General features: G+C 55.1%; 13 protein-coding genes across 13 annotated transcripts; 9 read left to right on the top strand and 4 right to left on the bottom strand.

Moving 5' to 3' along the window:
• Nucleotides 1–21: 21 nt before the first annotated feature.
• BO95DRAFT_469673 (2-deoxy-D-gluconate 3-dehydrogenase) lies at nt 22–911 on the top strand (the record flags this gene model as incomplete). The annotated part of the gene is made up of 2 exons (XM_025589458.1): nt 22–57; nt 240–911. The coding sequence occupies 2 exons, from the start codon at nt 22–24 to the stop codon at nt 897–899; spliced, it is 696 nt and encodes a 231-aa protein (XP_025447896.1). The 3' UTR covers nt 900–911.
• Nucleotides 912–1,726: 815 nt separating this feature from the next.
• Nucleotides 1,727–2,724, top strand: BO95DRAFT_1456 (uncharacterized protein). Its single transcript, XM_025580601.1, has one exon. The coding sequence runs from the start codon at nt 1,986–1,988 to the stop codon at nt 2,490–2,492; it is 507 nt and encodes a 168-aa protein (XP_025447895.1). The 5' UTR covers nt 1,727–1,985; the 3' UTR covers nt 2,493–2,724.
• A 231-nt stretch (nt 2,725–2,955) lies between these two features.
• Nucleotides 2,956–4,878, top strand: BO95DRAFT_349960 (putative MFS transporter; the record flags this gene model as incomplete). Its single annotated transcript, XM_025582020.1, has 8 exons — nt 2,956–3,174; nt 3,226–3,337; nt 3,389–3,606; nt 3,662–3,706; nt 3,755–4,097; nt 4,146–4,208; nt 4,266–4,500; nt 4,527–4,878. 8 exons carry the CDS (start codon nt 2,956–2,958, stop codon nt 4,876–4,878), a joined length of 1,587 nt encoding a protein of 528 aa, XP_025447894.1.
• A 254-nt stretch (nt 4,879–5,132) lies between these two features.
• BO95DRAFT_477843 (uncharacterized protein) lies at nt 5,133–6,152 on the top strand. The gene has a single exon (XM_025590007.1). It carries the CDS (start codon nt 5,341–5,343, stop codon nt 6,091–6,093), a length of 753 nt encoding a protein of 250 aa, XP_025447893.1. The 5' UTR covers nt 5,133–5,340; the 3' UTR covers nt 6,094–6,152.
• A 629-nt stretch (nt 6,153–6,781) lies between these two features.
• BO95DRAFT_1419 (uncharacterized protein) lies at nt 6,782–7,733 on the bottom strand. Its single transcript, XM_025580587.1, has 3 exons — nt 7,448–7,733; nt 7,335–7,389; nt 6,782–7,268 (listed from the first exon to the last, which is right to left on the bottom strand). Exons 1-3 carry the CDS (start codon nt 7,560–7,562, stop codon nt 6,908–6,910), a joined length of 531 nt encoding a protein of 176 aa, XP_025447892.1. The 5' UTR covers nt 7,563–7,733; the 3' UTR covers nt 6,782–6,907.
• A 90-nt stretch (nt 7,734–7,823) lies between these two features.
• BO95DRAFT_377892 (carotenoid oxygenase family protein) lies at nt 7,824–9,926 on the top strand. The gene is made up of 2 exons (XM_025583287.1): nt 7,824–8,051; nt 8,101–9,926. The coding sequence occupies exons 1-2, from the start codon at nt 7,989–7,991 to the stop codon at nt 9,736–9,738; spliced, it is 1,701 nt and encodes a 566-aa protein (XP_025447891.1). The 5' UTR covers nt 7,824–7,988; the 3' UTR covers nt 9,739–9,926.
• BO95DRAFT_437526 (putative raffinose synthase protein Sip1) lies at nt 9,923–13,377 on the bottom strand. The gene is made up of 2 exons (XM_025585293.1): nt 12,841–13,377; nt 9,923–12,784 (listed from the first exon to the last, which is right to left on the bottom strand). The coding sequence occupies exons 1-2, from the start codon at nt 13,009–13,011 to the stop codon at nt 10,085–10,087; spliced, it is 2,871 nt and encodes a 956-aa protein (XP_025447890.1). The 5' UTR covers nt 13,012–13,377; the 3' UTR covers nt 9,923–10,084.
• A 49-nt stretch (nt 13,378–13,426) lies between these two features.
• Nucleotides 13,427–14,660, bottom strand: BO95DRAFT_448675 (zinc-dependent alcohol dehydrogenase family protein; the record flags this gene model as incomplete). Its single annotated transcript, XM_025587896.1, has 4 exons — nt 13,427–13,471; nt 13,530–13,976; nt 14,034–14,423; nt 14,499–14,660. 4 exons carry the CDS (start codon nt 14,658–14,660, stop codon nt 13,427–13,429), a joined length of 1,044 nt encoding a protein of 347 aa, XP_025447889.1.
• Nucleotides 14,661–15,840: 1,180 nt separating this feature from the next.
• Nucleotides 15,841–17,549, top strand: BO95DRAFT_1332 (aldo/keto reductase family protein). Its single transcript, XM_025580529.1, has 6 exons — nt 15,841–16,094; nt 16,148–16,294; nt 16,353–16,457; nt 16,509–16,912; nt 16,965–17,110; nt 17,186–17,549. Exons 1-6 carry the CDS (start codon nt 16,026–16,028, stop codon nt 17,350–17,352), a joined length of 1,038 nt encoding a protein of 345 aa, XP_025447888.1. The 5' UTR covers nt 15,841–16,025; the 3' UTR covers nt 17,353–17,549.
• A 196-nt stretch (nt 17,550–17,745) lies between these two features.
• Nucleotides 17,746–18,682, top strand: BO95DRAFT_458123 (N-terminal L-serine N(alpha)-acetyltransferase NAT4; the record flags this gene model as incomplete). The annotated part of the gene is made up of 2 exons (XM_025588525.1): nt 17,746–17,908; nt 17,961–18,682. The coding sequence occupies 2 exons, from the start codon at nt 17,746–17,748 to the stop codon at nt 18,680–18,682; spliced, it is 885 nt and encodes a 294-aa protein (XP_025447887.1).
• A 7-nt stretch (nt 18,683–18,689) lies between these two features.
• Nucleotides 18,690–20,313, bottom strand: BO95DRAFT_437521 (GPI-anchor transamidase subunit GAB1). Its single transcript, XM_025585292.1, has 5 exons — nt 20,084–20,313; nt 19,961–20,025; nt 19,702–19,904; nt 19,020–19,642; nt 18,690–18,969 (listed from the first exon to the last, which is right to left on the bottom strand). Exons 1-5 carry the CDS (start codon nt 20,223–20,225, stop codon nt 18,731–18,733), a joined length of 1,272 nt encoding a protein of 423 aa, XP_025447886.1. The 5' UTR covers nt 20,226–20,313; the 3' UTR covers nt 18,690–18,730.
• A 146-nt stretch (nt 20,314–20,459) lies between these two features.
• On the top strand, nt 20,460–22,833 carry nop7 (mRNA-binding ribosome synthesis protein NOP7). Its single transcript, XM_025591313.1, has 3 exons — nt 20,460–20,532; nt 20,587–20,685; nt 20,783–22,833. The coding sequence occupies exons 1-3, from the start codon at nt 20,511–20,513 to the stop codon at nt 22,681–22,683; spliced, it is 2,022 nt and encodes a 673-aa protein (XP_025447885.1). The 5' UTR covers nt 20,460–20,510; the 3' UTR covers nt 22,684–22,833.
• A 286-nt stretch (nt 22,834–23,119) lies between these two features.
• On the top strand, nt 23,120–25,580 carry BO95DRAFT_509892 (uncharacterized protein). The gene has a single exon (XM_025591312.1). It carries the CDS (start codon nt 23,469–23,471, stop codon nt 25,512–25,514), a length of 2,046 nt encoding a protein of 681 aa, XP_025447884.1. The 5' UTR covers nt 23,120–23,468; the 3' UTR covers nt 25,515–25,580.
• The last annotated feature ends 86 nt before the right edge of the window (nt 25,581–25,666 follow it).

Raw genomic sequence — 25,666 nt, 5'->3', positions numbered from 1 at the left:
CTATACAATTCCCTTTCAACAATGGACCTCTTCTCCCTCCAAAACAGCACCGCCTTAGTAACAGGGGGCACACGAGGCATAGGCCAACAAATGGCCCTTGCCCTCGCCGAAGCCGGCAGCGACATCATCTTCTTCCTTTTTTTTTTTTTTTTTTTTTTTTTTTTTTTTTTTTTTTCCCCCCCCTTCCCCCCCCCCCCCCCCCCCCCCCAATCCCCAACCCACCCCCCCCCCCCCCAAAGCGCGACCCCACGAACCTCACCACAAAAAACCAAATCGAATCCCTCGCCCGCAAAGCAACAATCTACACCGCCGACCTCTCCTGCCGCGCCTCGATCACCGCCCTGATCCCGCGCATCCTGGCCGACGGCCACGACATCAACATCCTGATCAACTGCGCGGGCATCCAACGCCGGCACGCCAGCCACCTCTTCCCCGACGCCGACTGGGACGCCGTCCTGCAGACCAACCTGAGCACGATTTTCACGCTCTGCCGCGACGTCGGCCGGTACATGCTGACCCGGGACCCGGACGCGCACGGCCAGCGCGGCGCAATCATCAACGTCGCCTCGCTGGTCTCCTTCCAGGGCGGGCTGACGGTGCCCGCCTACGCGGCCGCCAAGGGCGGGGTGGCGCAGCTGACTAAGGCGCTGAGCAACGAGTGGGCGGCGCGCGGGGTGCGCGTCAACGCCGTCGCGCCGGGGTATGTGGCGACGGAGATGAATACCGCGCTGCTGAATGACGCAGACCGCTCAAGAAGTATTCTGGATCGGATCCCGGCGGGACGGTGGGCGAGCCCGGAGGATTTCAAGGGGGTGACCGTTTGGCTGGCGGCGGGGCGGGCGAGTGGCTATGTTTCGGGGAGTGTGGTCGTTGTGGATGGCGGGTGGATGGGGAGGTGATATCTAGAAATCTTTGATGGGCTGCGAGGCGAGGAGAGGAAGAGGTTTGGGGCTCCAGTCTAGCTAGGATATCATACTGCGACTCTATTGTTGAAGAGTAGCTCTTGGCTAAAGTAAAAGATAAGCCGCATCAAGAAATTCCGAGCCCACTTTTCATTCCATGCTCCACCTGATCCACCAGTGGACTCCTCCCGCTATGCCACTTTCATGACGACCTTGCGAGGGCCAGGGACCGATGGCATGGAAATTATCTCCCCTTGCTCCCCACCTCTTTTTGTGAAGATCAATCCTTCGACAGTTAGCCCGGGTAGCCTCAAGTATAGGCTCAATCAAGGCAGGTGCCACGAGGGAGTAACATTCAAGCTTAAAACCCCTGCTGGGAAATCTTTTTCGAGTCGATAAGCTTAACCCGTAGCTTCGTATCAGAAACCTTATGTACGCTAGCTTGGAAGTCTGACATCCCTGGGATGTGAGAAACTGTTTGGCCAGCCAACTCCACTGCGAGATCAGATTGCCACATTCCCATCTTGGGTGGAAGTGATCCTTCGAGATCTATTCCAGGTTGCATGATGGGTGGCGGAGACTTTTTTTTGGAGATATGTCTTCTTTGCACCCACCACCGCACGCGAACAACGAAGCCAATATTTATCAACCCTAGATCCTTGTCCTATTCCTTCCATAATTTGCTAGCTTAGCTTAAGTACTTTCTCCAGCACCGTAGGCCACATCAAAACCCTCAGTCTGAGTAGCTCCGCGGAGGCACAAATTCTTCAAAAACAACTCCGCGGACAGCGTGGCGATACCCACCCTTATACTGGCAGCGGAGGACCGGGCTACCATGGAACTGCGGCCGGTGAGCGGGCCCGTCCCTTTGAGCAGCCAACACGTGGGAATGACCAGCAATCCCAGCTACCTACCCGACGATATGCGGTTTGCGTGAAGCTTAACGGGAGAGATCGGAATTGATTTGGCCGATGTGGAGCTGAAGGGGTCTGGCTCTGGCTCTATGTCTCCGAGCCAAGCATTTCTTCGAAGGTAGTCCTGACTGCGTACGTATCTCTGCTCCGATAAGTGAGCAGATTCCACATGTTTGTGCTACGGTGCAGTCACGGAGCCGCTGTAGAGGCTGGTTGTTTGGTTTGCTCAAAGCCAAGCAGGCTGTCGCGGCGAACAGGGATGTCAATGAAGCTGGGACAATCACTTTACTTAACGCTGACACACAAAGTACCCTTTGGGGTCTGTAGTTCGGTGCTGCTCGTGCATGTGGGTGGCACTTATGTTCGACATGTACCAGCTTCTGATGACGTCCTGGTTCAGACGTGTTGGACGAGGGCGGAAGCCATGCTCCGACTTAATTGCCTTCTCGCCGATAATGTGATAGCTAGAAGTGGCCCTCTGCCATTCTTGTGTGGTGTGCCCGGCCAGGAATGTACAATCGGCCGGATGGCAAGCCCTCTGACAAGGCTGCTCTCTGGAACGAAAGTGACAATGTCTGCTCAAGCATGGAAAACTCGATTCCCGGTGAAAGCTTTTCTGAAAGATACGTGGCCGTGGTGCGGATGTCAAAGCCCTAAGTCCTCCGACCTCCGATAAGTGAGACAAACCCAGACCAACAGGTGAAGGATCTTCTCGAACGGTGCTGAACCTGCTCACCTTCTCGGACACTGTCCGTAAGTGGGTCCTATCAATCTTATCAATCGATGCCAAGATCTGAGTCCTGCCCAATCACCATGTTTCTCGGCGGAGACTATACGACAACGTTGGCACAGCCAAGACACCAAACAACAAAAAAAGTGTGGAAGCTCCCCTCCCTGGAAATCAGGGCCCGAGAATCGGATGATTGCCAGAAAATCTAATCTAATTAAACGTGTCTTGGCTGGATGACCTCCAAGCGGCGAAATACCGGGAGCTTTCAGGAAGAAAGTGGTCTGGACGTCTCATGCCATATAAAGATGGACTCACGACCAGGGTCTGCCCGCACCTTCGATTGCGCTGATCTTCTCACATTCACATTCACTTTCTCATCCAGAACACAGATTGTCTGTCTGTCTGCAAAATGGGAGTAGAAAAGGACACACCTCAGGTGGTCTCTGAGGAGCCGGAGACTACCTCATCCTTGCAATCGTCCAAGAGCCCTCGTACAAATGATGTCGATAGAAGGCGACCACCACCTCTGGCCGCGAAGCTGATTGCTGTCGTTATTATCTCTTGCATCAGCTTTGGCTCCCACTGGAGCAGCGGTGTTACCGGTGCCATGAAGAGCACAATCAAGAAGGTTTGTTGTCCTAGCCAGGGTAGATCATTGCTTTACTGACAGATTGTAAAGCAAATGCATGTGACCAACACCCAATTCTCCCTTCTCGAAGCTAGTGAGAACTTCATGGCTACCCTTCTGCTTCTCGCAGGCGGCATTGTCACGGATCGAGTTGGTGGTGCTCGTATGTTTGCTGATCCCCTCCACTAACGCAATGACACTAACTTGCTGCCAGGGATGATCGTTTATGGAAATGTCGTGTATACCATTGGTTCCATTCTGGTGGCTGCTGCTACCACAGTGCGCTCATTTAGATTCATGGTCGGCGGAAGAATCATCCTCGCACTTGGCGACATTGCGACCCAGACAGCACAATACAAAATGTTCTCCTCTTGGTTTCCGCCCAGCAACGGATTTGCTTCCACGCTTGGATTCGAGCTCGCCATTGGAAAGGTATTGAATCATGCGCCCACACCACGTTGGACTCATCAAAGCTAACTTTGACTAGATTGGAGGATTTGTCGGCAAGTCCACCGCAAACGTGATTGCCAAGGTATGTGCCCTGCAACTCTTGGAGCTCCATTGATCTAACCGTCAGTAGAATACTGGCAATTTTGCCTGGGTGTTCTGGACCTCTGTCTTCATGAATCTCTTCACGAACGCAGCCACCGTGTTCTTCTGGATATTCAACCGCTACTGCGAGAAGCACTACCGTGGTCGCGAAGACAAGGCGACCCAGGAAGAATTGGTGGAGAAGAATAAGAAGTTCGAGATCCGGAAGATGTTCCAGTTGCCTTGGATGTTCTGGGCCGTGATGGCCTTTTCGATGTTCCAAACCAGTACCGCCAGTGTCTTCAGCTCCAATGCGACGGAATTGGCCGAGAAGAGATTCAATGTCGACGCCATCAAAGCTGGCTGGTACAGCGCTTTGGCTCAATATGCTGGTATGTGTTTGGCTCGGTCTTAAGATGGCATCTTCTAATATGGTCTAGGCTTCTTCCTTGTTCCTTGCCTAGGCGTTTTCATTGATATCCTCGGTCACCGAGCCTCAGTCTGTGAGTCAAGTCCTTCCAAAGTTTGGCCATGGGTGTCCCCACTAAGACAGATGATAGTGTGCGTGTGCGGTCTCGGAATGTTCATCAGTATGATCCTGGTCAACTACGCCTCAGCGAAGCAGGGAACTGCCGCGGCGTTTGGTATTTATGCCGTTGCGGTGTCGTTGGGACCGACCTCTATCATCGACGGTATCCGTACCACTCTCTGGCATCAGTCAGTGTTTGGGTCTGCGTACTCCCTGAAAGTGACGATGAACAATGCGTACGTTTCTCAACGTTCTCCAAACAGAGTGTCCTCTAACCCCCTTTTTTTTCCAGCATGACCATTATCATTGGTATCATCACTGGTGCCCTTCAGGATGCCGATAACGATTCCTACCATCGCGCCGTGCGGGTCTATCTCTTCCTGGCGGTCTGCTGCGCCATCGTCTCAATTGTTCTCCTGATCGGATCCTATGTGGGTAGGGATCTGGCGCCCCTGCAATGGTCACGGAAGAAGCGTCATGCTTTGGGCGCGGAGTTCTTCGCGATGCTACAGCAGCACCACCTCGTCGAGCATTACGAGCGGAGCAAACGCATCTCGATCGGGTGTTTCACAGCCTTGTTGCTGCTCACGCTGGGCAGTTGGGCTGCGTATATATGGGGGGCCGTGACGGGCAACAACTCATAATTGAGAAGAGGGGGAGCGTTCGCAGCCTTGTCATAATGGCTGTCAGATGATAATAAAAGTCCGCAATAGTGTTTAATGAAGTTCTAAGCAGTGGTTGTTGACAAGTAGAGAGTAGGTTGATTCAGGTTGACTGCGGGAATTCCCGCGTGTGTCCACTGAGGTGTGTCTTTGTTCGGGCTCGATTAGGCAGGCGTGCCATTCTCCCGAGTCCCAGTCTGATCTCGGTAAGCTCAACCAGTTCCTGCTGCCAAGATCTGTGCTCTTTGTCTTCGCCCCCTCTATTGATCACCATTCTCAGTCCTTAACGGTGCTTATTGAGGCCTGTCTTCGTCATCTTCTCCAAGTCACTCTCACATACAAATAGATACCAAATGCCGTTACTTCCCAAAGAAGGCCTTGGCTGAATGACCGCAAGGGTAGAAAGTCGTGAGATGCTGTACTTCAAGTAGCAGCACGAGATCAATGGCGATGGACAAGATCTTCCCTCACCACCACAACTACGAGCCTGTTCCCAAGACGGAGAACAGCGGCGATGGCACCACCACCACCATAATCGGGCCTGGCTCGCGCCGCCGGCACTCGATCCAGCAATTCCTCAAGCGGAATCTGACGGCCATCACGATCTCAGGCCTTCTCCTGGTCCTGGTTCTGCTCGTGCTCGCCGTCATCGCGGCCATTACCATCGAGCCGTTCCGCCAGGTCCTCGTCGTGAAGCTCTCGTCGTCCTCGTCGATCATCAACGGCCAGCGACAGTGCTTCTCCACGAACCGCCACACCACGCTCTCCTGCGGCAACTCCACCGCCGAGGCTACCAGTTTGGGCTGCTCGTACGATCCTTTGTCCGCCTGCTGGCTGCACAAGGACTGCCCCCATGACTACTCCGAGGAATTTGCAACCTTCAACGACGGCAAGCCCTTCCAGTACTACTACGACCACGAGATGCAGCACCCGATGAAGGATTACACCGAGGTCGGGAACAACGAGCAGGGGTACTACTTCACGGTGACCCGCGAGCATCTGGTGCACTGCCTCTATCTGCTTCGGCGCGGTCATGATGTTTACAAGCGAGGGGATCGGGTGGATACCATGCTGGCGGATTCGGGCCATGTTGCCCACTGCGCCAATTTCCTGGCGGATTACCTGCGCCGGCCGGACCCGTATCTGGACTCGTTGGGGACGCAGGGGCAGACCAATTGTTTTATGTCGTGTAGTTAATTTATTGTTGAGTCTTGCAACAGGAGTGGAACAGTGGAATGAAGTGTTTTTTTTCTAGTGGGAGCTGTTTTCACATTCTGATATTCATGGCGTAGACTAGACCCAGGCTCATTTGGATTTCATCCAATGCATTCTTCCATCATGTCCACGTATAGAATAGCTCCTTTGTTCGAGTATCCAATGCATCAGTATTATGTGTTTGAATAAAGCCTTATGCAGAAACATAAAACACGGCATGGGGACTGGCGTCACCACTTTGTAGGGAAGGGGGCTTCTACCCGGTCATGCAGCATATCCCATTACTTCATTTGCAAAGTTTTTCCGAGATTCTTAGAATGCCTACCTCATAAGTTCCAGAAGAAGTAGCTTTAGGGCCACTACCTGTGCCTCGATCACAAAAGAGAAACGGAGAGAGGCAACCTCACATCTCCATCGGTACTCCTCCTTCTCCTGGATGCTTCTCTCACAAGGTTGCTCACAGGCTCTGAGAGTGTGTCACTGAGAGCATTGCAAAGCTGCACGGCTAGGATCCTAGCTTCGTAGCGTGTACTTGCTTTTGGCATTGTTCCTCAAACCCTTTTCGTGGGCAGCAATAGACTGGCCAATTGACTCGCCGCAGTCCGAGCGGGTCCGCCAGCAGGGCATGTATTCACCGGCAAGGACAGTCTCCTCCCTGAAGCCGTCTTGGGCAGGGTTGCAAGCCCTAACCCCGTGACAGCCCGTCCTGGGGTGCCCGGGGTTAAGCGCATTCTGCAATACATGTTTTGGGTATCATCAACCCGCCCAAGCGTGATAAGTAACGCCCCCCATTCAGTCACTTCAAGTACCGATAGGTACTTTCTTTCGCAGCGTCCAGCGAGTAAAAGCTCCCCGGGCCTAAAGTCCATGGCAGGGCAGCGGGATCCTCTCCGGACCCGGAGCCCAGCTGCGGTTCTGGAAGTCGTTCGCTCTGCACGACCGTCCCTTCACTACTCTCATCAACCCGCCGGTAGGTGCACTCTTCTCTTCCCTTGATCCCACATTCTAGACACGGGTTCCCCCCATCACAAGCCTTTTTCAGACGCGCACATGCATCGCATGCATGTCGTTCTTTGCCGCCTGTTCGGGGCTCTGGGATCGCATACCCGGCCTGATGGCGCGCGGGACAGGTCTTCCAGTGTCGACGAAGGACGTCGCTGTGTTCATTAATAGTGAGCTCGAGTGCGAGATGAGATGAAAACTCATAAAAGAAGCGGGCTCACCCTCGTCTGTAGCGAGAGGCGCAGAAGGAACACTGATACGGTTTGTCTGCGCTATCTGCTGTCGGTCAACAAAGAAATACTTTGTGCTAGAGGTGGAGGCAAGGAAACCGTACGGGAAGTGATGTGGCGCTTGTAGTGGTCAATCCGTTGGAATATTGCATCGCAGGAGGCGCAGCTCCATTTGGTGGGTGGATCTTGTGTCTCCGCGGATCTGGATCGTGCGGTCATGCTGAAGCTATGTATGTAGACTGACAGGGTCGGCAATTCAACTTGACTGAAACCGGTAAGACCTTTTGGTGCCTTACTTGGCCAAAAGTAGTCGAGAACACAGTTATGGTGAATGGTGAAAGAGAGTTGGAAATGTCGGCGTCAGCAGTGGCGGGGAAATGTGGGGGAATCCCGCCGGGGTCCGATCCATGCAAACAGAACTACAAAGAGATGGAAGTAAGCAAGTAAACTATAACTACGCTATTTCCGGGATTCCTCCACCAACTCTATCAGCGGGATCCCTCCACCTCTTCGCCTTCACCAGGCATATATAAGAACCCATCTCCTTCAGCAGAGATGCGGCTTACTTGGTCCTCAACAGCTCCTGCTTCTTAGCACAGGCATATCTTAAACAATCCGATCTATTCAAGCAAATCCCGAGCAAACATGACCACCACCCAGAAAACTCAGGCTGAAGACCACTTCAACAATTGGCCCAACGTTCAAGGCGTAAGAGCCTCTACTTAGAGATCAACGGCTGAGACTAATGATACTCCAGTTCGATGCCAATTACGAAGTCAAAGACCCCGTCGAACTCCCAGTGGAGGGTATCATTCCTGCCTACACGGCTGGCACGCTGTACCGCACCGGGCCAGGAAGTTACAAAGTCGACACTGAGCAGGGGGAGACGGTCGAACTCAGCTACTGGTTCGATGGATACAGTCAAACCCATCGCTTTCAGCTCGTCGCCTCTGATGCCGACCACCCCCTGCGAGTCTACTACAACTCTCGCTTCTCGGTAGACCACCTGATCGAAGAAACCCGCAAGTCAGGGAGCCTAAAACCGACCACCTTCGGCCAGAAGCGCGATCCCTGCAAAGCCGTCTATGACAAGGTTCAAACCGAATACGAGCCAGCCAGCCAGTCGACTCCCCCTCACCCCGCCGCCGTGAACGTTGGGGTCACTTTGTCGGTCAATATGCCCGGCCTGGGGACTGAAACCAGTGACCGCTGGGACACGTCGACGGGGATCAAGACCCTGTGGGCCAAGACCGACTACAACATCTTCAAGCAGCTAGACCCCGTCACCCTGGAGCCCCTCGGTCTCGCCCGCCAGCAGAACCTCCATCCCGACCTCACGGGCGAAAGGGCCGCCGCGCACGCCCGCTCAGACCCCAAAACCGGCGATGTCTTCAACTACAACCTCACACACAGCCCGGAACCCACGTATCGCGTCTTCCGCACCTCCGCATCCACCGGCGAGACCACGATCCTGGCGACCTTCCCCGCCACGCCCGCCTACCTGCACTCCCTCTTCCTCACCGAAGACTACGTGATCATCTGCGTGTGGAACGCGCATCTGGACGTCTCGGTCTTCGACACCCCCGTCCACAGCGTTCTCGACGCGATAGAGCCATTCGACCCCACCAAGCCCTCAATGTGGTATGTCATCGATCGCCAGGGCAGCCAGGGCCTGGTTGGCACATACACCGGCCCGCCCTTCTTCTGCTTCCACAGCATCAACGCCTGGCAGGAACCGTCCGCCTCCAGCAGCAGCAGCAGCGGAGAAGACATCGACATCGTCGCGGACCTCGTCATGTTCGACAACCTCGACTTCCTCTTCTCCCTGTACTACGAAAACCTGCTCTCCAACACCAGCCCCGCCAAAGCCCGCCTCAGCGCCCCCGGCCGCACCGACACCACTCGCTCCACCGTCGCCCGCTTCCGCCTCCCGCTCATCCCCGCTCCCGCATCCCCAAACCCTCACCCACAAAAAGCAATCCTCGAACGCACCACCTGCAAACCCATCTCCCCCGAGCTCCCCACCCTCAACCCTAGCTTCGTCACCCGCAAGAACCGGTACACCTACTCCATCGGCGCCCGCGGCGAGTCCACCTTCTTCGACTGCATCATGAAACTCGACAACGACCACCCGGAGACCCCGCAGATCTGGGTCCAGCATGCGCATTCCCCCGGGGAACCGATCTTCGTGGCGGACCCGCAGGGCACGAACGAGGATGATGGGGTGTTGCTGAGCGTGGTGTTGGATGGGCATTCCGGCAAGAGTTATCTGCTGTGTCTGGATGCGCGGGATCTGTCCGTGCTGGGGAAGGCGAGGGTCGACGGGCCGGTGGCGTTCGGGTTCCATGGGCAGCATGTTCCTTTGGCCGGGGGGATTCCGACGGGTGATTATTGAAGTATTTTGGGCACAGTCGACTGTCTTGGTTCGAAATGGCGGGGTGCTGGATTTTTTATCGTTTGTCTTCGTGTTTTTGTCGGGTTAAGGTTGGGTGCTTGGTGGCGATATCTGCTCTGCTTTGCAGGCCCAGTGGGCTCCTTAATGATGATGATTACGCTTTGTTTACTTGATTGCGTCAGAATGCTATGAATATAATCTCTCTTCTCATCTCATCCTACTACAGCCGCTTGAACTTCTTGAACTTTCATCTGGGTCATCTCTGAGAAGTCCCAAAGCCAGGCCTACTTCCACACACACATGCACGCTTCCCATCTGATGAAGAAACCAGACTCATGAGTGCTACTCACCGCACAAAGATCTCTACCAAAACCTCATTACTCCATCCCGGCCGCAAGCCCATCTCCTTATACGCCGCCAACACATCCACCGCCAGAACCCTGGCACCGTCCTTCCCATCCCCGTCGCCATCACCATCACCTCGATCCCCCTCCTCCGCAGCCCCCATCTTCCACACCGTCTTCCGCGGCACCGGCTTCCCCAGAATCGTCACCATGAAGTTCCCATCGATGTCCCACCTTGGCAGATCCGAGAAATACACCCCCAATGTGCCGAGCGCCTTGAGGCTGATGTCCGCGCGGAGCCGGCCGTTGTTTTCGATGTAGACGTCCGAGTTGGCGAGTGCGGCGGCGCCGGTCATTTTGCCGAGAAGGCCGAGGACGGCCACTTTCGTAGTTCTTGTTGGTGTTGATGGGTTTGCGACGGTTGAGGACGGGGATGTGTTATGCGGGGTCAGGGAGAAGGCGTGCGTCGGGTACGCGGTGAGGATCTCCCAGCCCCTGTGCTTGACTTCGACGGAGACCAGGGCTTTCGCGTCGGAGACCTGCAGGGTTTCGGCGATCTTGCCGCTGGTGTGGGCGCGGACGATGTATTCGCCCGTCGAGTCGGGGTGGATGCCCGGGAAGTCGCGGAGGTGGATGATGGAGGTTCTGTCTGCGCTGGAGATGTTGAAGAGTCCCAAAATGCCGCTGCCGGTGCGGGCCCAGCCCGTGTATGTGCCGACGCGCAGCACGTGGCCTTCGTTGTAGTCGTGGTAGACGTCTAGCGTGCGGCCGACCAGCCCGGGCCGGAGGATGACGGTCGCGCCGTGGATGGTCGGCGCGGTCATCTGGTCGATGAGGCCGAGGTTGTGCTTGCCCGGCTCGTCGGTGATGTAGATCGGGCCGCCGGAGACGCAGCGCGCGGCGGCGTGGAAGCCCGCGTAGGGGTGGCTGGTTTGGAACATGTCCCAGTCCGGCACGACGTTCAGGTACCGCGTCAGCAGAGCGTTGTGGGCGTTGCAGAATACGTGCCACGGGTGGGAGGCCTCGATGTTGGGGAAAAAGTCGTCCGAGTTGCGGAGCGGGATCGTCGGTTTGTTGGTAGGCAGCTGGGAGTGGAAGATTGCCTGGGGGATCATCGACATGCACGAGATCGCCCGGGTGCTGAAGTGCTTCAGGGTCGAGATGGACCATGCATCGAGATACGAATTCATGAACCGCTTGCGGTCGGCGGGGTCTTTGATCAGGTCGAGGAAGAATTGCGCGTCGGCCTTGACCGAATCAACTCCCACCGAGGCGAGATAGTTGTAGAAGTCGTCGAAGAATCGTTGAATGTCGTCGGGGTCGATGGCTAGTAGCGACCCCCGCTCGAAGGCGTGCACAATCGGACCTCCCGCTGCCGGGTCTGTGATCTCTATTCGCTTTGTCTTATACAGCTTTGCCAATTCACCATCGGGCGAGATGCCGCCCCAGTACCCCAACATGGCATGCCACACTGCGATATGATGGATGTTCGGATGAGTGGTCCGAATCTTCTGGATAGTCTGCTTGAAGCCCTTGGGGAAAGCATCCGGGTTTCCTTCAAACTGTTTCCAACCTCGGGTGAACTGAGAGTCGCCCTTGTCTAATGTCTGCCAGTTATCATCGATGATCAGATTGGCTATCTTAATGCCGTGCGATTTCAAGGAATCCAGCCCACTAAGGATCTTCTCCTCTGTCAGGTCCTGGCCCAGGCCGTTCCAGGTACAATACGTCAGACCATCGTACCATTCCGCCAGCCACTGGGCTTTGACATCCTTATCCTTCTCGACCACCACGATATCATCTCCAGGTGGAGACACCGGGGTTGGCACTCGGCTGGATTCAGCCGGCTCGGCGTACGGGCGGGTTAACTTCCGAGCCTCGTAGATCACGGCACTCATCGCCACCTCGAAATCGTGCGCAGCTGCAGCCAGGATCTGAAACCTGGCGGCTTGTGTGCTATCATTCTTGGCCTTGACCACCACCGCCCCGTCCTCCCCAGAACCAAACAATGTCAGGACATCGTCCACCCCCGACACGGCCAAGAGAACCACATGCACCCCATCCGTCCGCAGAAACGAACACAGAATCGCATCTTCACTCAACGTGAAGCTCCCCTTCCCATGCCGTGGCCCCAGCCACGGGCTCCAGATCCGCACCAGGGCAAAATACCGCGCCACGGAGGCGGGCACCCCGAGCGACAGGTTCGTGAGGCCCGACTGTCCCTCGCGCGCGGCAGTGACCGGCCCCGTGACGTGCCAGAGGTTGGACCCGGGCGCTTCGCTCCTGCGCGGCTGAATCGCGACGTATGAGGAGAGGCTTTTGAAGTACTTGGCGAAATCCGTCGCCGGCGCCGGCTCTTCTAAGTCAAAGGTTGGCGTCTGGGCGGGAAAGAGAAGCTCTCCGTCGCTGATGTGTTGCTGCTGGTTGACCCATTGCCATTCCGCATCGGAGTTGACCCGGTACCTCACGGTGAATTGAGCATGACCCGGGTTTTCAGGCGGGCCAATTTCCCCGGAGAAGACGTTACGGAAGTAGTGGTACTCCTCTGCATTGCTGTTGAGGAGCGGTGCGACGGAGGAGTCGCATCTCTGGAGCGGCAGTGCTGTCCATTCGGTGCTCTCAGTGATATTGTGCCATACGTGCACCTCCCATGGTTGGATGGGGAATGTAGTACTGGACTCGAGGACTACTGTGAAGCGAAGCTATCTTCCCATTAGTGTCTCGAGCAGTGATCATAGTGTTTCCGGTAGAGGCTTACCGGCTCAGCGCTCTTGAGACATGTTATCTGACCCAAGGGGGGGTAGCTTGTTACTCGAGCGAACAGACTCATCTGGGCTGGCCGGGTGAATTTAACCTGGGACTTCTTGATATACTTGCGATCAGGCCCGCAGATAGGAAGAGTCGATCTATATCTGGTATCGGACTGCATCGGGTACTATGACAGCTGAAATTGTATTGTAGAAGAGGTAGTAATGAAGACCGTGGCTAAGTCACAATCAAGCATGGAAATAGTAGTGTCCAGTGAGTCCAAAGAATAAAAATGTTTGGATCCATGAAAGAGAATGGAGGGAGAATGAATTGGGAGTGAACTGTGGAGGCAGCGGAGGTGGAGAAAGTCATTGGATGTAATGATGAGGTGGCCACGCGCGGGTGAGGGGATTCCTTCCCCCTCCCAATGAGCTTCGAGCTCCTCCTCCCACTCTATCCTTACCTAAGGTATCAATGCATCTCATTGCCAACAATTTCATCGCTGTATTACACAATAACTGTCATTGTCTATGTACGTCTGTACTCATACACTCGTGTCTCCATTACTTATGGTCTTTGGCTTGGCTCTCTCTCATTTACTCGATCTTAATGGCCAACTTGCCGAAGTGCTTCTGGGCCCACTGTTGCTCTCATTAGTGACTTTTCAACCACAGTCAGATCAATTGATAATCGACTTACCATGTACTCATAGGCCTCCTTGGTCTTCTCGAGAGTGAAGACCTGCTCGTCCACCACCGGATGGATGTCATTAGCCTCAATCGCCTTGACCATATCGTTCATCATGGCTTTACTGCCAACATAAATACCCCGCACCGTACAGATGTTGCTCAAGGTAGCAAGCACGGGGGGCTGCGACTTAGGGTCGACACCTCCCACAAATCCAATGATGCTGATCACACCCTCGAACTTGATGCACTTGAAGCTCTGCTCCAGGGTACCGCTGCCGCCAACCTCAACAATGTGATCGACACCAACGTTGTCGGGAGTAAGGCTGCGGGCAACCTCACCCCAGTTGGGCTGGGTCTTGTAGTTGATGATGTGGTCAGCGCCCAGCTGCTTCAACTTCTTGGCCTTCTCGTCCGATGAGGTGGTGGCAATAACTGTGGCACCAGCGGCTTTGGCAAACTAGATCTCCCGTGGTTAGTTCGCTGGGAGATGTCATGCTCGGGCTGAACCACCTACCTGCAATGCGAACATGCTGACACCGCCAGTTCCCTGTACCAACACGGTTTGTCCGGGCAGCAGAGGTCTAATACCATACAGAGCGTTCCAGCTCGTGAGCGCGGCGCAGGAGAGCGTGCTGGACTCGATGTAGTTCAAGTTTCTGGGGGCTCGGACGAGGCCGTTCTCGTTGAAGACTCCATATTCACGGAGGGTGCCATCGATTACTCCACCCAGGCCGGAGCTGGTGCCTTTGGAGTCGATGGGATCGTACTGATGCAGCTGGTTGAAGAGAGTGACCACCTTGTCTCCTTTCTTGAACTGGGAGACTTTGGAGCCCGTCTCGACCACCTCACCGGCACCGTCGGAGCCAGGTACAACTGGGAAGCTGAGAGCGAAGGGGTAGGATCCCTGCAGCAGTCCAGATCATTAGCTGAAGGTACGATAGCAAAAAGCAGTGACTGGTCCCATATCATGACGGCATACCTGGGGAATGATCAGGTCGCGGTAGTTGAGCGAGGCAGCGTGAAACTTCACCAAGACCTCATTCTCGCCGACCTTGGGGACAGGCGCTTCGGCGAATTTGAGGGCGTTGAAACCATCCTCCTTGTTCTGGACAGTCCACTGCTTATGAGTCGAGGGGGCCATATTGTCTGATGAAAGCCTAGTGAGCTGCGCAAGCAAAGTCGATTGTGAGAAATGAAGTGTTTTGATGTTCACTGAAACTGGCGAAAATAGGTTGGTGGGGGAGCTGTTATATGGAGACACAGCTTTGGATGATTGACGTAAGAGGGCGAGCTCCACCACAACTCAAACCGTATGATTAATAAGTGATAATTGAAGCATTAACGTTCAAGAACGGTCCGATAACCGTCCGAGACGGAGACATTCAATCCATTGGACGAATCAGTGGCTTCATAGCGTCTTCGAGGCGGTTCTCCATGCTGATAACCATGCAAAGGTCTTGGGCAAAGGTTGCAAGATACCGCGGGAGAGTGGAGATGGTTCTGCTTCGCCGGTTCTTCTAGAATGCCGAGCTGGGCCGACAATGTCAACCAACTGTGCTGAATATTGAGGGGAGATGCATTTTGAGGCTTTCGAGCTTGAGACGATAGGCAATTTGCAGGAAAGTGCTTTCTAGCAATTGGCAAAGCTCCAGCGCCCTAGAACAAAATATGAGTAAGTTGAAAGAGTGCGATGCAGCCGGCAGTTGTGAATCTGCTGAAGAATCTCTGCCCCACTCCGCCGTTCTTCCCTTTCACCCGCGAACCACCAACCAAATCTGCCCGCCAGCAACTTGTTCCATGCATGGGATGGAAGCATTTGGATTTGTGATCGTTCACAGTCTTCGTTCAGGGTCGTTGAATAGTATTCCAATTTGCTGATTGTCGACCATTCTGAGCCTTATCAAGACAACACATCTCGCGCATCGCGGCAGAAGTGCAATCGGTTCAACCCGGCGGGGCAACATGTAAACAACTGCCTATGCCATGGTTGGTGGGTCAATCGTGCCCAAGTTCATTGTGCTGAGTTTATTACGATTTCTTGAGGTCGCAGTTATTGTAATTGTTCCTTGTAGCAAAGACGGGAAATTCCGAACTTTGGATGGAGAGAAATGACGTTTAGCCTCAAGATACGGACCCCTCACAGCGAGAACTCACCGTTATGATCAATTTGCGCAACGGGGAGGATATTCTCCATCCTATACCAACTGGTGGGGAGGTATTGTCAAAGATAAATGATATTCCACCATGAGAATTGCGAAATCGTCGTGTGGTGATGGGATGGATCGACAATGGAAAACCATAATAAAGTAGTGTCTCATAAAGAGGTACGGAGTAAGCACTTGTCAAAAAGGATGGAGGGGTAGTCAACGGCCTTAACTGTAATCATTCTAGCCCGCTTCTTCCTGTCGTATCCGCTCCAGGATCAAGATAGATTTATATTGCACTTCTTGCCCACGTATAATCCAGACATTTCACATAGATCCAACAAAGCTTCCGTACGAACAAGATGTCCCTCGGACGTACCTTCAAGCTCAACTCCGGCTACGAAATCCCTGCCGTTGGCCTGGGTACCTGGGTACGTGCTGAGAGCTTCAGCGTCGCAAGGTGAATCTTGTTAACAAATGCAAGCTGTCCAAACCTCATGAGGTCGAAGACGCAGTCGAAGTGGCTCTGCGAACAGGATATCGTCATATCGACGGTGCCCCTGTCTACCGGAATGAGAACGAGGTCGGGAGGGGCTGGAAGAAATCGGGCGTGCCTCGAGAGCAGATCTTCGTCAGTCCCCGAGCCACCCTCGCTTGAATCTTACTCTTATTGATCTCTTAAGGAACAGTTGACTAGCAAGCTCTGGAACACGCACCACCGCCCCGAGCATGTGGAGGAGCAACTCGACAAGACCCTGAAAGACCTCCAGACCGATTATCTGGATCTATACTTGGTGCGATGGCCTCCTCACTCGAACATTGGCACCGTTGCTGAGAGACGATAGATCCATTGGCCAGTGGCTTTCGAGTATGCCGGGGAAGAGCTGAAGCCTGTTGATCCGGTCACCAAGCGTTTCAAGTTGGCCAAAGTCCCTATCGGCGATACCTGGAAGGCCATGGAGAAGCTTGTCAAGTCAGGCAAGGTCCGTAGTATCGGAGTGAGCAACTTCACCCAGGAACATCTCGACGAGCTCCTCCAGACCGCGGAGATCCCGCCAGCTGCCAACCAGATCGAGGCGCATCCCTATCTGCTACAGCCCGAGTTGATTCAGTATCTCAAGGACAAGGTAGACGGTTTCTATCCTTTGCAGTACTTTTTGTTATGTGGATTGAGCACCCCTGACCAGATACAGGATATCCTACCTATCGCATACAGTCCTCTTGGCAACAACCTTGCCGGCCTTCCGCGGTATTTATGTCGAACCTAAGGTCCAACCCGATCATTCACTGACCTGAAATAGTGTCATCGACGACCCTTTCATCAAACAGCTAGCCAGCTCGCTGAACCAAGACCCCGCCACATTGTTGATCTCTTGGGCCGTGCAACGTGGTACTGCCGTGCTATCCAAGAGCGTGACACCATCTCGGATTGAGAGCAACTTTCAGGGTACGGTACTCATATACTATGTTGCAAGCGAATCTCCATCGCATCCATGCACCGCGTGACTGACCGGACTTTCAGATGTCATCCTTCCCGAGCACATCTTCGAAACTCTAAACAGGCTGGATCGCCATTTGCGGTACGGATTTCCGTTCCAGTGGGGCCTGGACGTCTTCAAGGAGGTGGGCGCAGAGGAGACCGAGAGGCGAGCGGAGGAGTTTGCCGCGAAACAACGACAGCAGTCATAAGCTCCCCCCCTCGGTTTAGTTTCGGGAGGTCTGTGATATATATAGCGCCACTGACAGTATCCCCCTATGATGGCATATACTTCTCGAGAGAAAAGTCTACGTGTAACGACCCAACTCACTCTTGTCAGCAACACATGAGTTGTCTCCAGGATAGATAATGGGTTAGACGTGCATGAAAATGCACCCATGCATGCAAATGCAAGCGGAACCAAACCACCACCAGCAAGAGTAGACCTCCGGAACGCACCCGCACAAAAATCCCCTCCTCCCCGACAACAAACCCACATATTTGGGGAAGTATCGTCTCAATGCATTTAGAACAATCTTCCTGAGCCTTAAATCCCCGCATCGACCTGTAAATAACAAACACGCCCACCCTTCCACTCAGAAACAATGCCCACCACCTCCTCCCACCGAGTAACCAAACCACCCACCAACAGCAAGCGGGGAATCCGACGCGCATCCCGCAAACCAACCCAGCCAACATCAACATCACCAACTCTACAATCCCAATCCCAACATGAAGCCTCCCAAATTGAACCCCGAAATCAACCCAGTAAGCTTACCCCAAGCCCCAGGAACCCCAACATACTAACCCACAACCCCAGCCCCACCACCCCAACCCCAACCAACGCAACCACTAGTCGAACGCACCAACGCCCTCCCCCTGGCCGAATTCATCAACCTCTACGTTCCCAAGGAAGACCTCCACATCACCAGTCAGGTCAACACGGAAGAGCAGCAACAGCAACAGCAACAGCACTACACCATCACACTCTACACCGCCGCAACGCTGCCGCCCACCCTCTTCACGCAATGCTTCCAGCTCATCGAAACCACCTCGGCAGACGCCTACCGCGCCTCCTCAATCGGCTGGTCCCCCCCCAAAAAGCGCAAGGAGATGCAGCTGCCCGACATCAAGTATCTGGTTCTCCGGCGCGCCACGCCCCAGTCCCGGGAGACGAGGCCCGAAAATGAGCAGGAGGACGAGGAAGTGCTCGGCTTCCTCTCGTTCATGGTCACGTACGAGGACGGGTTCGAAGTGGTCTACTGCTACGAGGTGCATCTGGCGGCGAGCGTGCAGCGGCAGGGGCTGGGGGCGCAGCTGATGCGGGTGTTCTTGCGGATCGGGGAGCGGCTGGGCATGGCCAAGGCCATGTTGACCGTCTTCCGGGCGAATGGGGCGGCGATCCGGTTCTACGAGCGGTTGGGGTTCGGGGTCGATGAGAGCTCGCCCCGGCCCCGGCGGTTGAGGAATGGAACAGTCAAGGATCCCGATTATCGGATTCTCTCGAGGGTGTATGCGAGGGAAAGATGGGCCACAGAGTGACGGGCTGGCTTTTCTACTGTACTGTGTATAAGACATAGATAGATTAATTTACACTTGCTTCACGTCCTTGCCCCGTACTTCGGGGTTGTCGTACTCCCATTCGTCGCGTAAGGCGGCGAAGATCGTGTCGGCCAGCAGGATGGAAAGCCCTAAGCTCCAGACGAGAGTGATGGCGTAGAAGAAGTTGGCGTTGCCCGAGCCGGCGTAGATCCATAGGTAATAAAATGCCGGTCCCAGGAGCGTGGCGTAGAGCAACGCCGAGACGGCGAAGAAGGTATAGCGCATTACTGATTGCTGTTAGTTGGGTTTCCAGCCACGCGGCGAATGAGCTACTCACGAGGGAATAGATGTCGGTACAGCGGGAAGAGTGCAAAGTACAGCGAGGCGTCAGATATGCTGGGGTAGGGCTTGAAGACGGCAAAGATTCCCAGCAGGGAGCTCAACACGAACAGAGGCTGTCTTCTTAAGCGTATCGTAAGACCGCCCATGTAGGAGGCCAAGTGGAGCCAAAAGACCCCGAGGAAGAATTCGCGAAAGGAGTCGAAGATCTCGATGAAGAAGTACCACCAAAGACCAACATTGGGCGTTAGGTCCGGGACAAGCAACTGGAACCCATATGTAGCAGAAACAAACGCTCTGAAGTCCCCAATGAGGAGAGCTGATATCCCAAGCAAGCCGGCAATACTGAGGACGAAAATTGCCAGGTGCTGAAGTGCGAAAACGGTAGTGCTGGGGCAGGTCTTGGCTGTCTGCGTACGCTGATCATAGCACAGAAGCATGAGTGGGATGTAGAGTAACGCCGGGTAGATCGATAGATACGAGGCAAAGCCCAGTGCGAGCATCGAATTGAAGGTCTTTCCAGTGACGGCACTAGAAAGCGCGTACAGGATTCCGATTGAGGTGAAGACCGCGGTGGACCGGCCCAGACATGTTGCGATGGTGAAGGGGTTAAACAAGAACCTGACAAAGTCAATCATGATATCCCCAAGGATGACCTCGTCACCTAGTGGTTTCCGTACCATGCTGCGATTGTCACCCCGTCCCACCTGATATGCTTCCGTATCGCCGAGTACGATCGCCCTAAGACTGCCCACCCCGACTCCGCAATTGTGATCAGGGCGTTTGCGTTTATCAAATCGATCAGAGAGTATAGCACGACCGTCGGAAAGGGGAAGCCTGGGGAGCTGGGCAGTAGCGAGAAAATCGGAAGAAGAAGTGGCGCCTTCACATTGTCAGCCCGATCTCATCCGCATTGGTCTGTGTGAGTGCCGTCCGTACCTGATGGAAGACGCCTCCATCATAGGGGGAAACATTGCGAGTATAGAGAAAGAGACCTTCTTGTACTGCGAGGGGTTAGCTTTCCATCACACAGGGCAGTCTTCTCCAGTTCAAGGGACTAACGTCGTTTGAAGCTGGTGACCGGGGTTGAGACCTCAACTCGGCCAGTCAACAAGTCGGGGAGCGAAGGGAACAACACCAGTAGCAGAAGTCGCAGAGCAAAAGCACCACCGAAAACGGCAGCTTTTCTGCGATCAACCCCCATACTGTTTCGTATCAGAGGAGAATATCAGAGCATGCCGGAAGTGGCATGCAATTGAATAACAGCAGCGCGGGGGGAAATCAGATTGGTGTTAAGTGTTGTTGTTGGCTTCACGTGCCAAGCGGAACTCCGCGCATTGCCCTTTTCCGCCGTGCACGGACCACGTCCGCGCCGCTGCTCCAAAAAAGAAAAGAAAAAAAAAAACTTATCAACGATTTTTCTGGTTATCGGATCTTTCTTTCAAGTCACTCATCCCTCGATTTTTGATCCAATCCCCCCATTGCAAAAATGGCTAAGATTAAGAAGAAGGGTTCGCATAGCGCCTCTCTTTATGCGATTGATTTCTCGCTAATTTGAGACGCAGGAACCTCTGGCCAGGCCAAAAACTACATCACCAGAACGCAGGCAGTGCGCAAACTTCAGATCTCTCTGCCTGACTTCCGTCGACTATGTATCTTCAAGGGTATGACTTCCCTCCGATGATATACACAGATTATCTTGATCTATCTGTATCTTATGTCGTCTCACATGCTGATCGTTGCCACTCTATCGTCGGACAGGTATCTATCCCCGTGAGCCTCGAAGCAAGAAGAAGGCCTCGAGGACTTCGACCCCCAACACCACTTTCTACTACACCAAGGATATCCAGTATCTGCTGCACGAACCCCTTCTCCGCAAGTTCCGTGAACAGAAGGCCCTTGCCAAGAAGATCGCCCGCTCCCTTGGCCGTGGAGAAGTCGGGGATGCTTCTCGCCTGGAGAAGAACCATGCGCCGAAACTTACCCTCGACCATGTCATCAAGGAGCGCTACCCGACTTTCATCGATGCCCTGAGAGACCTCGACGATGCTCTTTCCTTGCTCTTCCTTTTCGCCAACCTTCCCTCTTCCGCCCACGTTCCTCCCAAGACCATCGCTCTGTGCCAGCGCCTGTGCCATGAGTTCCAGCACTACCTCATCACCACCAACTCCCTGCGGAAGTCCTTCCTCTCGATCAAGGGTATCTACTACCAGGCTACCATCCAGGGACAGGATATTATGTGGCTGGTGCCCTACCGATTCGTCCAGCGCGTCAACGGCGATGTCGATTACCGCATCATGGCCACTTTCGTCGAATTCTACACCACCCTGCTAGGATTCGTGAACTACCGCCTGTACTCCACTCTCGGTCTCAGATACCCTCCCAAGTTCGATACCCGCAGTGACGAGAATGGCGCCGAGTTGGCGGCTTTCACCCTCGAGGGACGCTCGGTCGGCGAAGCCCCCAAGGCTATCGACGCCAGCAAGCAGGCCAGCAAGTCTTCCAACCAGGAGGTTTCCGGTGACGTGCAGGCCAAGGTCGACAAGGTCATCAAGAGCGCTGGTCTGGACCAAGCCACGGAGGAGCAACCCGCCGAGGCGACCGAAGAGGCGACCGACGCCATCGACAAGTTCGAGCCCGCCGCCCCCGAGGCCGACACCCTTCCCCAACCCGACCTGAGCGGCGAGGAGGCCGGCTCTCTGTTTGCGCCCTTCGTCTTCTACATCTCCAGAGAGGCGCCCAAGGCACCCCTGGAGTTCATTCTCCGCTCGTTTGGCTGCACCCGTATCGGTTGGGACGCTGTGCTCGGTGACGGCGCCTTCACACACGACGAGACCGACACGAGAATCACTCACCAAATCGTCGACCGTCCTTCTCTTCCCCAAGAATCGCTTCCCGCCGTTCCCGCCGCCTCCGCCGAGGGTGCCGTCCAGAAGGTCAGACCGGGTACTCGCATCCCTGGTAGAACCTACATCCAGCCCCAGTGGGTCTGGGACTGCATCAACGAGGGCAAGCTCCTTCGCCCTGATCTGTACGCACCCGGCGAGACCCTCCCCCCTCACCTGAGCCCGTGGGTCAAGCCTACCAAGGGTGCCTACGACCCTCGCGCCTCCCTAGCCGAGCAGGAGGAGGAAGGCGAAGCCGCCGCTGCCGAGGAAGAGGACAGCGACGAGGAGATGGAGGAGGCTGGAGATGAGCAGGCCGCCGAGGTCGAGAGTGAGGAATCCGAGGCTGAGAGCGAGGAGGAGTCCGATATCAACGGTGGTATGGACGTCGCGGGCACCGACGACGAGAGCGAGGAGAGCGAGGAGGAGGCGGAGGACGAGGACTTCGGCGGATTCGACGACAACGAGGCCGCCTCCGAGTCCGAGGACGAGGAGGAAGCGGCCCGCTCCCAGCACCAGAAGGAGCTGGAGGCCGAGGCCGCGGGTCTCCCCTTCACGTCCGGCGCGACCGGCGAGACGAAGAAGAAGTCGCAGACCAAGAAGATCGCGTCCAAGAAGCGCAAGGAGGAGGAGGAGCTGGAGCGCCAGAAGATGATGATGAGCCGGAAGAAGCGCAAGCTGCTGGAGAAGATGATGTACTCGAACAAGAAGAAGGACGAGGAAGCGGCCAAGCTGCGCTCCAAGCGGAGAAAGCTGGAGAAGGCGGGTCAGAAATAGATGGATGTTGTGTGCATCAAAAAGTGTTTAGTTCCTGTGTGTGATGTGTGTGATATTAGAATGATATCCTTGCTGGGTATTGGAGATATATTTGACTCTTTGGCGTCTTGCATAGTAAGTATTTGTTATTGATAAGAATTTATCCACGAGTTGTAATAGGATTGTGCTGTTTTGCGGTATGCTTTTCGTACTTGAAAGCCTAAGGTGTCTCTCACTCCAGCAGCTATGGCTCCATGAGACCACAGCACACTCTCTAGTACCAAATATTTAAGCTACGAGCACTGGCAGAGCCCAAAAATCCCATCTATTCTGAGTATATCCATTGCCCTACTCTCAACGATTCCACGCCCCATGCGTTGTGTCACGTGATGTCGAACATTTTCCACCCCCATCAGCGCATCTTCCAAATCTTGGACTTTAACTTCAACGAAAACCATATCAACCCACTTATGAACTAACGATAGTGATGACCAAGCCATGGAGTAATATACCCGTATATATAGACAACCATCGCCCAACCCTAGGGCCCAGGAAACCCCACCAGCCCCAATGCCTTATTCGTGCCAAAGTGCCTCAAACCCGATCTGCATGGATACATACAACTACATGGCCTAGATTGTTGACTCGCATACCATAAACACACACACACACCACCGCATCGACAACTGAAACACCAACCCAGCAACACAGACTAAGTTCTGGGGTGGGTGTTACACCAAGATCACACGACACAACCTCGAAAAAGAAAAGCAAAGAACTGGCCAAAGCCGCTGGTCACAGCAGCAATGTCCTCCTCAAACTACTACCCCAGCTCACCGCGCTTCGCGCCTCCCCCGTCCGCGCAACCGCAACCGCAAGCCTACCAATCCATCTTCGGGGGCGGCGACAGCAGCCAGGACGCGGGTGGGTTTTCGGATCTCGAGCCTTATCCGGATGAATTAGAGGGAAATCTGGACACGATCATGGAGGAAGGCGGTTCGCCTCGAGATGAGGGGCTTTCGGATGATTCGGATTCGAGTTACTTGGAGGAGAGTGGGGGGGAGGGGGAGGAGGAGGAGGCGGGGGACGTTGGACGAAGGAGAGGTGGTGCAAGGTTAGACGGGGAGCAGCGAGGGAAGGTTGGTGTCGACGTGGTTGAAAGCCGTCGTTTTCGTCGTCAGCCTTCCTCCTCGCCAGATGCAGACGAGGAGGACCACTACCGACCCAACCGTTTCCGGGGCCCCGAGTCGACCTGGAGGAATCTCACGGCTGAGGATCGACAGAATGCGCAGGCGTTGGTCGATCTCCGTGCTCGGGACCTGGCGGCGCATTTATATAATGCTTATGCGTTGCGGGTGAGGGCGAGGGAGATTGCGAGGCGGATGAGTAGTGGTGCTCTAGGGGGGGAGGGAAGGATTGAAGGAGAGGAGGTGTTTGCGCCGCCGAAGAGGTGGACGGCGTGGCCGATGCCTGCGGCGGCTGTGCCGCGGCCCGGAGAGTTGGTGCGGCGGGCGATCGATGATGCCTGGACGCTGCGTCGGCAGCCGGATCCGCGGCCGAGTGCGGAATTGGAGGAATCCCTGATGGCTGTCATGATGAAGACCGCCAAGGAACGGTTCAATGCACGGGAATGGGAGACGACGAGGCCAGCAACCGGTGCGATGACGCCGCGGCGCAGCAAGAGGAAGTCCTCCATGTCGCAGACCGGAACCCAGGATGAGAGTGCCGGGGATTGGGAGAGTGAGGAGGTCGAGGAACCGGAGACGGTGGCCGGAATGAAACCCGTGGCTCTACGGCCCGTGGTGCAGGCGGACGATGAGAGGGCACGCGTGCAACTACGGCCCATGACTCGAAATATCCTCACGCAATTCGACACGCTGCTCATGGGCCTCCATCGCGCGCGGCAGGGCGACCTCGCTCGCGACGACGATAGCCCCGCCAGCGAATGGCAGACGGATACCGCAAGCGCGGTCTCAGGCTCGTCCTCCGGACAGCAGCCGAAAAGGAAAGGCAGCGCCGCGGAGAAGGAGCGGAGTTTATCGCGGGGGAGAAAACGCACACGACGGCCCTCAATTCGATCTGAGTCCAGCGCCGGGCCTTCTCGCTCACGAAGTACCCGCGTCTCGAGTAGCCGTGCATCCAGCGAGCACACATCCTCCAACGCACCCTCGAGTCAGCGCTCGCTCTCGCAAGGGTCTTCGCGGTCCCGTGGCAGATCACGCAGCAGCGATGGCCGACAGTCCGTCAGCCGGGTCCGTCAGGGCCTCCGGGACTGGAGCGAGGTTTTGGGGATTGCGTCCATGACAGGGTTCCCCGCCGCGGCGGTGATGCGAGCCTCCCGCCGCTGTGCGGATTTGTTCGGCGAGGATATGGCATTTCGCACGTTCCACGAAGGACAGGTGCGACAAGACCCGCTGGAAGCTGGCAGTGGGCCAGGCCCGTGGCAATACGTGGAGAGCGAGTCGGAACCGGAGGCTGAATTGGAGCATGAGCCTGAGCCTGAGCCCGAGCCCGAGCCCGAGCCCCAACCCGAGGCTGTTCCATTATCATCACGAGCATCATCCAGGAAGCCTCGCTCGCGGGCGACATCCCTCAAGGGGTGTTCGAGATCTCGCGCGACGAGTGCATCGGCCGATGACACGACTCGTCCCAGAGGGAAAGGCGAGCACCGGAAGTCCGATCTGGTGTGCCCCATCAGCAACTGCGATCGACATCATAATGGGTTCTCCCGAACGTGGAACCTGAATCAGCACCTGAAGACCATGCATCCGGGGTACCAGCCTCCGGTCTCTGCGAGAAAATCGTCGACCGCCAAGGCTTCTAGGAGGAAGGACAATACTAACGAGGGGTGATTTGCCGGAGGGAATATGTGTATCTAGGGTCATGATAAAGATGTTATCTATCCTCAATGTTACGACTAATTGAGAGAATCTAGCACTGTCTTGAGGTAACAACCAACTGCATTTGTGAAATTGGCACTCCAGAGTCCTAGTCTTATTCTAGC

The sequence above is a fragment of the Aspergillus brunneoviolaceus genome, assembly GCF_003184695.1.
Source record: "Aspergillus brunneoviolaceus CBS 621.78 unplaced genomic scaffold BO95scaffold_1, whole genome shotgun sequence".
NCBI classification, from domain to species: Eukaryota; Fungi; Ascomycota; class Eurotiomycetes; order Eurotiales; family Aspergillaceae; genus Aspergillus; species Aspergillus brunneoviolaceus.
This window is presented reverse-complemented; position numbering and strand designations above follow the sequence as displayed.